Genomic DNA, 12,665 nt, shown 5'->3' with positions numbered 1-12,665 from the left:
TTAAATAAATTATGTTTTTTCACTGGTTATTTAATTTTTCAGATATAATGCGCTTGCGTTCACTAACTTTTGTGTCAAATGTAGAAATCTCTACAGCATACTTAACAACCGCTCATACGATACGAATCATATTGAGTTGTACCTATTTAAGCTTTTTTGTTAGCTGCTGTTTAACTTCTTCTTTCGTTGATAAAATACCAAAGAGTTAAATAAGCTCAGTACCCCTCTCTCTTTCATCAACTAAAACGCCACAAGATCTTTTTTTCGATACGCTATAGTAAGTATTTGGAAACTTAAAATATTTGGTTAAATAAAAATTGATTAATACTTAATAGGAATGGGAAAATATAACCTAGTTTCTGAAACGCCAATCAGTTACTTTACTAAATACTAAACGCTCCTTAGTCCCTACGGTTAAGGATAAGGGTAAAGTTAGTTAATTTGAGTTTCAGAAACGTGATTAGTGCACGAAAAAAAATATAAGATGATTTTTGGGTGATTTTTATTTTATAAATTTTAAAACCAAAACTGTACATATTGACCTACAATAGACTATCTTAGTCTTAGCAACTAACACAGGTTTAGCAAAAAAAACTATGTTTGAATGTGGGAATGTTTAACGATATTGTAAAACATTTTCATTGTATATTAGACATTTTATTACATTGCATTCTTTAACATCACTTTTATATTTATCGAATAAATTCTTCTTTATTAGTTTTACAATAAATTAATAAGAAATAATGTTTAAAAGGGCTCAAAAACGAATGAAGTTTCAATTTAATTATTGGTAAATAGAAAAATTTAAAAGCACGACCATTAATTTTTCTAATTACCTTAATCAGCTCCGCGTAACGTTGCACGCGCCTCGATACTTCGGCTTACAAAATAAATCTCCCTTAGTACAAACGTGACCTTAATAATTATTAAATACGATATAATATAAATTACGCTGGAAGGCCACTTGCCCTACACTATCTCTCTTGATCTATGAATGTGAGTATTTTATAAAGTAATTAAAAAATAATAATCATAAGTTTATTACTAAGAGAGAATGTAAGTCAAATAAGTCTTCAACATTACTCTAATTAATCACTTATTTATTATATCTAAATCTAAATATAAAGTTTGGTCGAAAACAGGAATGTGTAAAACATGTGACTAGAATTTACTAAACTTAACATCGACCTAAATAAAAAATTACATACTTTAACATTTTCACTCAAAACCAGCTATAATTAAAACTCTAACCTAGGTTTGCTATACACGCATTTCATTTAGAATTTTTTAAATAATTGAGATCCTTACATATTATCAATCAATCAAGATACAAATATTGTCGAAATAACTTCTATTCCAATCTGAAAAGTTCATGAAATAAAACATTAATAACTAACTATACAATGTGCTCATATCAATATTTTTCCTGTTAATTTGTCCAACGCAAACAATCGACAATAAATATATTATTAAAATTATGGAATTATAATCCAGAATAGACCATCGTAAACATATATTTTTACTTTTACCAAACTTATTTAAGAGTTTGCAGATAAAAGTGAAAAAAAAATCCAGTTTATTAATTAGAAAATAGAAAGAGAATTTCGTTTTATGTTTTTTTGTCGATAATTTGCGCTCAACGTTCGTTGATACAAACTTCATCCAATGTAATGTATTAATATCAGGGAAATCTTAGAACAATATTAACAAACAATCTTAAAATATAATTTTTGGAATCGACGGAGATCAACATAGAGCAACTATCGAGAGCTTGCAATCTGTCAAACTATTTGCTGTTTACCTTATAAATAACGCAAATCTATTACAACCAACTATTTTACATAAATAGTAATTTGAGATCAAGGGCAATTCTTCTAATCTATCTTCCAAGTTCGCATTGAAGAAATATTATATAAATAACGTTTTTTTTTTTTTTATAAACCAGAAACTCTTGTACACCCAGGTGCGCGACAAAAAAAACATCGTAACAATCAAATCCATTCAACGCGATTCATAACAATTTCATCAATAGCGATGAGATCAATTGACTCCATATTAGTGTAGGATATATCTATATAAGCATAGACGAGTAATATTTGTTACTCAAAAGCGAATGTCTTGGACGTCTGTTGGGGTATCTGGTAGCTGTGTTTGATCGGACGCTGTTTGCTTCACAGGTTGAATGTGTCTAGTTCTAGGTTCCTGTGGTTGTGTTTCTCTAGCGAGCACTCGCTCGACGTGTCTGGCTACCAGTTCGGCGGCAGCAGCAGGCGTCCGTGTCAGGGTGCATAGATCATTTATGGTCATGCGCACACGCAAGCCCCGCGCCGCAGCCGTTATACACGCCACAGCGACCAACGATGGCGGTACCAACAGGAACTCTGTTTCTGTTAACAAACAAATATTCAGGTCATTAAACTGTCATATTTTACGCTCACATTTCAATCCAATAAAATATTAAAAAAATAATATAATTTAAATGAGTTCATCCAGTAGTTTATTTAGCGTATAACTATTTTCTGATTAAGTAAACCACTTTTGACTGAGAAAAATTAAATTTTAAACTTGTTCAGTTTAGTTCGTACCCACAGACTATGGCTACCATTATAAAATAATCAGTATACATATGTCCAAGTTATCTCTCCGCTCGTACATATTAGTTTATTTAGTGCTTGTAAATCTCGTCGATTTCAGCCTTACAAATTGAGTTTGTATGCGTTCTTTTAATCATTTTATTACTCCGAAATCTATAATTGGTCTAATTTACACAGTTCAAATGGCAAAATTATATGAATGTTATTGAAATATATATAATGTCTGTTTCAATTATTGGATAATTTGTTTTGCATAATAAATATTAATTCGTTTCCTCAAAAAGTTTCTAACAGACACCAGCCGTTTTATTGCATAATTTATTGCATGCTTTTTTAATATTATATCGACATTTAATTTTTTGACATTTGGCTATTTTTATAATTTATATCCTCCTGAAAATGATATCCTTTTATATTTTAAATAACAGTATTTTAATTAAATAATTTACATCTTCTATACATAATAATTTTATTTCTCAAGAAATTTATCCAATACAAATAATTAGTTTTTAGTTTTAAAATAATTTTTGATAAGCTTGCTTTGTAACATTATAATGCGGATCCAAAGAGGCAGGCAGAAGCAGGTAGCGAGCATCTGTTGCAAGATAATTACGGACGTGGACAGGTGGCTAGGCACCTTGCATCTTATTGGCCTTGTGTTAATCTTTTATTTTATCGACCTTCTAAGTTGAAACAAGTATTGTTTACTTATTTTTAATTCCTTATTTATAAATCGCCAATAATAAATAGAAGTAAATATTGAAAATCAAACCGAAAAATTAAAAATACGAGAAAGGTCAACCAACGGCCTAAGGGGTCGACATAAAAAAAAACCATCGCGTTACATTTTGCACAATACGAATGCTATTGTTGTTTGAGGATAAGGAAGGAAAATCGAACAGCTGCCAGATTTGTGCATGCCGTTCCCGTCTGCATCTTTGTGTGTGTTGCGTACCTCGTCACAATAGGCTAAGAATAATGGTAATTTACATCTTAAGTTCACTAGCCAAGGACGCAGCTGCAATTTTGCCACGAACCAGGAGGGTTTCGTGATTGAAAACTTATATTTTCAAGATCGAATCATCTAATCAATCTCTAATAATTGTAATTTTTGCTTGGAATAAAATATAATCTTTGAAACAAGTCTAAACTACTACTTAATTGTTGTAATTATTGTCTTAAGGATTGATATGCTATCACTTTTCTCAATAGTCTACGAATAATGCGAAATTATTAACGGTGAAGATGAGGCGATGAACCGTAGAACTTTAAAACATTCAACTAAGTCGCGTTGGGTGTAAGTAGAGGGACCCAAGACGGCAGATGTATTAACACCTGGCACGACCCTTCCGTTTGCTGCCTCTGAGTAGGTACGATTGGGTCACTGCCCGCCTACACGTTTCTTAGTAGCCCTTATAAGTTCCTTTACGCTAACATACTACAGACACATCATTACTTAAAGAAAAAAATGTTATTAAAGGTCAAAGCTTGCGGGTAACGCATTAAGGCAATAAAATAAGGAGCTGTCGTAATTATAATAAAATAAGTATTTTTTTATTACATACTCGTATAATTAAGTCTCTAGATGTAATAGTTACATATATTGATTTCAACTACAGTAATATGATAAAATAAATCTCAACGTCTATGCAATAACAGGCGGTAAAAGTTTGTTGTGGGCATATCGAGCAGTTAGCTGATTAACGAATCAAAAACGAACGACAGATATCAGACGATCTCGCGCGAGCACCGGACCGAAGCGATCCGTTGTGCGACAGGTTGCCCGCCAGTTGGAGCCAACATCTGCTGGCACACGAGCCAAAGGGCCACGCACGCTTAAGACTACACCCCCGTCTTACCCTACTACTTCTAATTATCCTGGAACACGTAATGAGCGTTACACCAACAGACTTTAAGAACCGTTAAGTTCCGTTTGTCGAACCTGTCTCGACAACACCCTATATGAGAATCCTTACTTATACAAATAGATGCAAAAGTGCAAGGGTTGCAAATAGTTAATGTCATTATCTAATTGTGTGAAACTAGTCGTAACATAATATCAAATCGTCCTAATGTCTCATTTTAAAATATATTAATATTTGGGGTCATGAAATAGGGTCATAGAATCAGTTATCGTACGTTTATTCACGGATTGTAACTGCGCCTTCCTCCACGTGGTCCTTGGTCATAAAAAATATGTTTGTGTTTAATACATGTTACTACTACAAGACGGAGACGTAGTACTATTATAATAGTAGGCATGCTAAACTTTATTAAAATTCATCTTGTGATTTCCGCATGATTCGTCCACAATACATATATTGCGATTTGAACAATTGTAAATTTAACCTCCATAGTTATTATATTGCCAAATATTTATATAATTGAATATGTTTAAGATTTTATTACAAAACGATTAATTTTAATGATATGACATTATAAGATTCAACAAAAATATAAATAATTAACAATCATTTTTAATGAAGATATTTATTTTAAAAATAAAAACTTTTGGTGGGAACGTTAGAAATGGTTGTAAGTAAAGTTGATGTCGGAAGGTTAAGTAAAACTTATCGTACAACCAAGTATCGTGTTAGATAGCTAAGGGTCGGGACGCCAGGTGCGTACTGAGACGGTCTTTGTCGGGGACCCTTTGTTAAATGCCGGGACAGGCCTTAGTGCTTGGGTAACGACAATGGCCGCGGGACGTCTTCGCGTATTGTCGCCGACTCAGCTGGCGCGGTCGCTCCCCTCACGACAAGTCGCCTCATAAGTCACCGCGACCGTGACACGGTTACTTGAATTACTACAATAATAAAAGAGTTTGATTGCTATCTTCGAAGATGTGAAACATGAAGATCATAGTGCCTTACGACTGTTTCCACATTTAAAACATTAACTTAAACCAAGTTTAAGTTTTATAGCATGCAAGTTAAAAAAAAAAAACATAAAAAATCTATGTTTTGCATCGTCAATTAACTGTACTATATTATTAGATGAAAGGAAGTTTAAGGGTCAAGAAGTGTTATTAACCTGTTAACACCTTAGGGTAATGCGCGATCAGTTACTAGCAATTATGGGCACTTCCGGCTTGGGGCTATATTAGCCAGGATTTGAAAACATTTAGTCTAAGTTTCTTGTATGAATTTCATACATATAATTATTCAATTGAAATATATATTAAGTCTGTTATCAATTATGTTTATTGATATATGTTTTTATATTTGACAGTGCGTGTACAGAATTAAGTTAAAAATCAATCGACGTTATGCAATTCAAACAAAGTTAAAATACAATTCGATTAGGAATAATTTTTATTAAGGACAAACTTACATCTCTGTAAAAGTTGAGATACGGTAACCATATATACGATAAGCAAAGATAAAGTAATCTACTAAATGCCTTACAAACAAATGAAGCTTCAGTTAGTAAAAAAAGTGTTACTTTAAACAGATCTCTCGAATTGTTATTATATAAGTGTGCGTATTTGAATTTTTCATAATATTTTTTTGTTATCTGTTTTCAAAACTGAAACACACCAATGGAGAGTAACCCAACAGCCATAAATCAATAATTATAGAGATTCGATAGAATGAGATACAAGGTTAAAAGTCAGATTCATGTTATATATACATTTAAGTCTCTATTTTAAAAAATAAACTTAATGTTGAAATGTTAATGAACATCGACGCTGTATACATGTAATATTATATACTTTCATACACCCGTTTGTACTTGTAACGCAAGGGGTCAATGATGGTCAGTGGCAATTGCCTACATACCACGCTAACGAATAACGATAAGTGTTAACTATAACATGCATAAAGCAACAAAATGCCTATTTAAGCAAAGACAAATGTTTCACATACACGAAAAATTAAAACCCTCTATAGTTTATCTACAATATCTATTTATAAGGAATAACGAAACTTGAGTGATTTTATTGCGTATATAGTTTTTACTCTTTAGTCGATAGTTTTATATTTTTTAGTTGTTTCTTCTTATAATAAATGATATTGATATTCATAAAACGTACCTACTAAGTACACAACATACGCACTAGTAATTTTAACAGCGTAGGTTAAAATAACAGTCTGAGCTTGCTTAAAATATAATAATCAAGTTTTTTTTTAATAAAAATAAACACATCTATGTTGACGTGACTTTACGAGCATGTTTATTCACTAGTAGAAGACCGTATCGAGCACATGGCGTGGTATACCATAAATCAGATTGAGTTCAGATAACGTAATGGCTATAGTAGAGTTGAACAACACAATGCGATCAGTTTTTCTTGTGTTATCAACATACCAACGAACCAGACTTGATTTTCATCTTAATTGTTCAACATTATAAAATCGTTAAAATAGAAAGAATTTAAGATATACGTAATCAAAAGTCCTGAACAAAGAATTATTCGATATTCTTAGTTTTTTATTTATTGCGTAATGTCATCATTTAAAAAAAACTTCGGTTAATGTGCTTACAGCATATACAATTATTAAAATATAATTGCAATAATTTGTACGTATCAAAGGGAATTTTAGAAAGGGTCAGTGTGTGGGGTGGCGGCACAAGGTGTACGATATCACGGCACGAGCGGCATGTGCGTTCCGATACATCCAACCCTCCCTTAGCCCCTAAATGCTCATGACCACTCCACTGCACGCACTCTAATCGTATTCCAACACATCGAGAACATATATCGCTGTACGAAAAGTCCATTTGAGATGCAATTTCAATTGTAAAACTTCATACTTAACCATGTTATAATTAAGACTACGTTGTACTTATCGATCAACTAAAATTACCATAAAGTCAAGGAAGGCCAAATTCTATTCGACCCGCATATTGCTGTAACAATACATATTGGCAAACGAAAATGCTTTTACCTAAATAATAAAGTTATCTAAAAATATTCATTACCTGTATAACAGACGGAGGTGAGTGTGAGCGCGTGCGTTCGTACGAGAGGATTGGAGCGGCCCCACGGCACTCGCGCCAGAAGAGGCTCTACGAAGTCGAAGGCGGTGGCAATTGAGAGTTGCCAATTTAGTCGTTGTAGAAGCATTACTTCCCATTGCTATAACAAAAATTACATACAACATTTACTCTTAAGTATCTTATAAATCTTAACCGATGATCGTGGGTTCAAACCCGGGCAAGCACGACTTTTCATGTGCTTATTTTGTATTTATAAGTCATCTCGTGCTTGACGGTGAAGGAAAACAAAGTGAGGAAACCTTCACGTCTAATTTCATTGAAATTCTGGCAGATGTGTATTCTACCGACCCGCATTGGAGCAGCGTGGTGGAATAAGCTCCAAACCTTCTCCTCAAAGGGAGAGGAGGCCTTAGCCCAGCAGTGGGACATTAACAGGCTGTTATTGTTGTATATATCTTATAAATAACAACTCATGTTCGATTACTTTAATACTAACGATATGACTATATTGATCCTAATAGTCTCCTCGAGTTTTGTATGCCCTATAAATTTTCCAGTACAATTTAATTACTATTATAAAGTATTATACAAGGTAAAATTAATAAAAGATACCTTTAAGTATTCTTAACCGTCATACACGGTGGCTCGGGCGTGAACCGCAAAAAAAAAATAGCGAATCATATTACAATTGTAAAAGTAAAGGGCAAATGGGGAACAATGTCTAGGGATATTCACATAGTGAAGCTCAAAGACTTAAAATAATAAGGGTGAAGTTAATTATCTAGAAAAAGCATTATACACATGAAACCTTTCAGGGTTGTTATTTTACTCATAGTATTTCCTAAAACGTGTTTTTGCCGTCCCTTATTTATTATTTATAAGTAAATGAATTATTTTACATAACTAATCGTTATCATATACCAATTAACTTGTTTACTATCCCACTACGTGTTTAATAATGTTCTACTATCCAACGCCAAATGCTAAAGTAATGATCTAAAGTATGGGAACTTTCTGCTATATACCCTCCAACTTCATTATCATACACATCGTGGAGTTATCGGGATCAACGCGTGAATTAATTACAAGGAAGTATATGGTACTATGCCATACGGTTCCTACTCATCAAAGAACGTGAGTACTTTCTCACGGTCACGGTTTGTGCTACCAAATGTTAGAAAAATTATCATATGTCACAATATTTAATTTAATTTCGTAGTTGTATGGGAATTCATAAAAATTTCTTTTTCGAATAACTGAATACATGACTTATTTATTTAAGGCGATGTCATTATTACAATACACCATTTGGTTGGTGAGGGCGACAGTGGCGTGTGAAAGCAACAAGTCAAAAAATGACGAACGCTAGCAAACTAATTTAACGAATCACACCTGCCTACCTGCTCACACAATATTACAATTATGACTATATGACAATATTCGTAATGTGTGAACTTTCTAACACAATAGTGTGAGCTGGAATATAATGATTGTACTGCTCTCTTCATCAAGTGGTACGGATGTAAGAAGAATCGCCTTATCAATGTATCATAACGTCTCGCTACCCACATTTCCGTCGGAAGTAGCGACTAATTCAATACTTCGTCACACGTTGCAGCTCTGTACTTGTAAGAAAGCGACATTATTTTCTTTGCCCCTAGAATTTGTCTGTCGCGGAAGAAGTAATCACCGGAAACTCACAAGCAGAACTTTAAGGAAACGGGTAATATAATGTTGTCCTTTAGGGTGAAGGAGTGACATTTGACTCGGCCAATCGAGTTCATACACGACGAAATCAAAACAATGCAGCGCCTTGCGGTTGTCGCAGGATGTAAGGTGTATGGCTGCTTCGCGACGCGTTAACTTACAATTAACGTTTTATAAGATTTCGATCTATTTACAGCGATAGCTAATTAAAATAATTTCCTGTACCAATTATATTTCCATAGCATCTTAATGAATTAAAATAAAGTTTATTACCATTATGTTAGAAGTTTTAATTGTATTAAGCACACACCAAAATATTCCTCTAGTATTCCAACTATGCGCCCTATGAGAGATCAGATTTTCAATTATTCATACTCTCTTATTTTCGTCTGTTTTATCGCTACGCTCTGTATAGATGCATCTCTAAATAACACAAGGTTATACCGACTTACAATTACCGTAACATATAATTTCATATTAGATTTAAATCTTACCCGGACTTCTTGCGGAAAAACGGAATTGTCAGTGTACGCGCAGAGCAGATCCACTGAGAGAGGATGGCACTGACGGAACTTGGAGGCTAATAGGAGGGCAGTGACAGCCAACAATTGCAGCTGCTGCCGAGATATAGCACGTTGAGCCAGGAACCTGTCCATGTAGCTCACGGCCAGCGGAAACACCTGCTCCTCGCACTGTTGTTCTTCACAAACCTGGTAATTTTATTTTATTGATAAGTTCAAACTATTTTTTAAAACGGATTAATAATATGGTGAAGAATGCATTATTAATGGCGTATACAAAAGATTAAGAAAACACAAATCCGAAAATACGATACAGATTAAATAAAGGTAAAATACTTGTGATTAGTAAGTATGGCATGATATAAGGTTTCATCGGGTGCAGGGTATAGAACGCATTATTTTATAATAAAATTATTAAATAGACACACTGACAAGTAAATACAGTTATATTTTTCATATAAAATTAATGTATATACTTAAGTAATTAATAAAAAATTCAAAAGCTTATTTTACTTTTAAATGGTTTTCCACTGCAAATAACTTTTATACTAAATCGCTTAACGTTACAGCCGCCATAACTTAGGCGTTGGAATGCTTGTTATTGGTTTCGAGATGAAAACCAGACCATTTTTTTATTAATATAGAAAATATTAATAAAACATTGGCAAATTGTTTTAGCAACGACTGTTAAATTTGAAGAACACTACAAGATATGGAAGATATGTTTTAATCACGCTAATTTATAACAAATAATAAATGAAACACCAAATCGGGCGTTAAAATTGTATCTATAAATACATAGACAGGATAGCCGTTAAATACATATACAAGACGTAAACTGTAAGACGTTTTTTTGTAATCCCTGACATTATAAAGATTCCGTTGCTCATTGAACTCGAACAGAGCTTTCGTAAAAAACTGTAATAAAAAGGTTTCCGTTCATGTCGAGTGATTCTAAGGGCTTATACCTCACGTAATCACACGTGCATCACAACATTATTAGATTATTGTCATGGGTCCAGCGTCCAGGTATGTGGATGTGACATACTACAATTTTATTCTACTAAGCGCCTATTAACTAGACTTAGTAAAATACGGTAACTATTGACATGATCATTCTCATGTTTACTAGCATATTAATTAATTATCCGTGTAAATTTACACATATAAATTTTTACAATGTAAACTCATTAGATTAAAAGTTCATTATCGTTTAATTACTCTTTGGCTATTAAGAGTGTAATAAGCAAATGAAAAGTAGGTAGTTAGCAAATGTTTCTTTTATTATAATAAATACATTTCATACTTTATTAATTTATTAATAAATACAATAAGAATTAAATAATACAAAACAGTAATAACTAAATTTATTGTTGTTTATTTATTTTTGTTTTTAAATTTATTACAGTTGAACGTAGTTGTGTACAGTAAGCTTTAGTTCCCTTACGCTCTCAGAAATTTAAGGTCATTCACTCTAATTTTAATCAGCTGTTGTCGGAAGTTGTAGGCGATAGTTTAAGTTTAATGACAAGGGCGTCTAATAAACGTAATAAAAAATTAATCTTTAAGGACAATCTTACGCATGCATACAAATGTTTAAAATATAAAAAAATAAACTTACCTCTAGCATCCAAGTAGTAACAACTTTTCGCATAAAAGGTTGTATATCAATTTGTACATGTTGAAAATAATCTGTGTGTAATGCATGAACTCTTTCTAGCGTCAGGAGATTCAACAAAAGCCTTGGGTCTCGGTCCAAGGCACGATCAGGTCCAGCGACACACATGTCCATTGTCCTTCCACTGGTGTTGCTGTTATTTCCAGAATTTTGTAAGTTTTCTCCACAAGATAAATCCATTGTATCCACTAATAAACACTTGACACCACAATATTTTAAAATAGCTTGTCCTAAGGCTACTTAGATCGTGGTTTAAAGTTCACAAACTTCGCACAGTGTTTACGTTTATAACGACGTTTATTTAGCGACGCTGTCACAGCTCACACAGCCGCTCGGCAAACCGCCAAACAGACAAGTGTGTTCTGTCAAACTGAAGTGGCATGTAAAGGAACGCAATGTCCCACAGACCCCCGCTCGAAGCCCTACGTGCATCCCCTCCCCTGTAGGCTTGTACCACGGTGCATTGTTATGCTATCAATTTGTTTATGTTTTGTCTTTAGTGCATTACTAAATTAACTTTACACATAATTAAATGTATATAATCGACAAATATTTGTTTTAAAATAGTTTAGTAGTACTCGAAAGTACATGTCTCACTTATCGCAGATGAAAAACTTGGATCTTATTCACATACCAAAACAAAGTGTGAAAAAACTAAGAGTTAATTTTTGAAGACAAATTTAAAACGAGTAATATCGAAAAAATAAAATGTTTGGATTTCAAAAAAAATATTAATTACTCTAGCCTCTAGTCACAATCGAACATAAAAATTGTGTATTATTTTAACAACCAATATTGTTTAATATAAGAATCAAACTTAGTAAGGTAACAATTTTCGGCAAACTAAAAGAAAATTTTCATACGTTCTATTGGAACTTAGTATTGACCTTACAGCCAAAATTGCCTGTAAGGTCAATACTAAGTTCTAGTAATCTTTTGAATTATTTGAGTATTAAATATATTACGCTTGTGTAGGTATTTCGGTTATCTGAAACTTACTTATTAGATCACTATATCTAGTATGTAGATATATATTTATTATGTCGAGTGTAAGTATATTAAATAAATTAAAATTGTCTAAAAGACAATTTTTAATGTAAATAAAACGTAAGGTTTTATTCGTAGATCATCACATAATTTAATAAAATTATTCTATTATTATTGCGTTTATTTGACTACCAAATGAATTAAAAGAACAGGGCTAGCGAGGTGAAAAATACT

At 32.8% G+C, this 12,665-nt stretch overlaps 1 protein-coding gene across 1 annotated transcript; it reads right to left on the bottom strand.

Moving 5' to 3' along the window:
* Positions 1-485: 485 nt before the first annotated feature.
* Positions 486-11,809, bottom strand: LOC126781793 (G1/S-specific cyclin-D2-like). Its single transcript, XM_050506830.1, has 4 exons — positions 11,388-11,809; positions 9,740-9,955; positions 7,521-7,677; positions 486-2,387 (listed from the first exon to the last, which is right to left on the bottom strand). The coding sequence occupies exons 1-4, from the start codon at positions 11,622-11,624 to the stop codon at positions 2,104-2,106; spliced, it is 894 nt and encodes a 297-aa protein (XP_050362787.1). The 5' UTR covers positions 11,625-11,809; the 3' UTR covers positions 486-2,103.
* Between the last annotated feature and the right edge of the window lie 856 nt (positions 11,810-12,665).

Source organism: Nymphalis io, chromosome 4 (genome assembly GCF_905147045.1).
Source record: "Nymphalis io chromosome 4, ilAglIoxx1.1, whole genome shotgun sequence".
In the NCBI taxonomy this organism is placed as follows: domain Eukaryota; kingdom Metazoa; phylum Arthropoda; class Insecta; order Lepidoptera; family Nymphalidae; genus Nymphalis; species Nymphalis io.
The sequence above is the reverse complement of the archived record's forward strand: the minus strand, read 5'-3'. Positions and strand labels throughout refer to the sequence as shown.

Coding starts and splice junctions, on each gene's coding strand:
- LOC126781793 (XM_050506830.1), bottom strand. CDS start 11,624: ATGGATTTATCTTGTGGAGAAAACTTACAAAATTCTGGAAATAACAGC. Junction 7,678..9,739: donor TTTTTCCGCAAGAAGTCCGG/GTAAGATTTAAA, acceptor TTTTTGTTATAG/CAATGGGAAGTAATGCTTCT. Junction 2,388..7,520: donor CACCTCCGTCTGTTATACAG/GTAATGAATATT, acceptor GTTTGTTAACAG/AAACAGAGTTCCTGTTGGTA.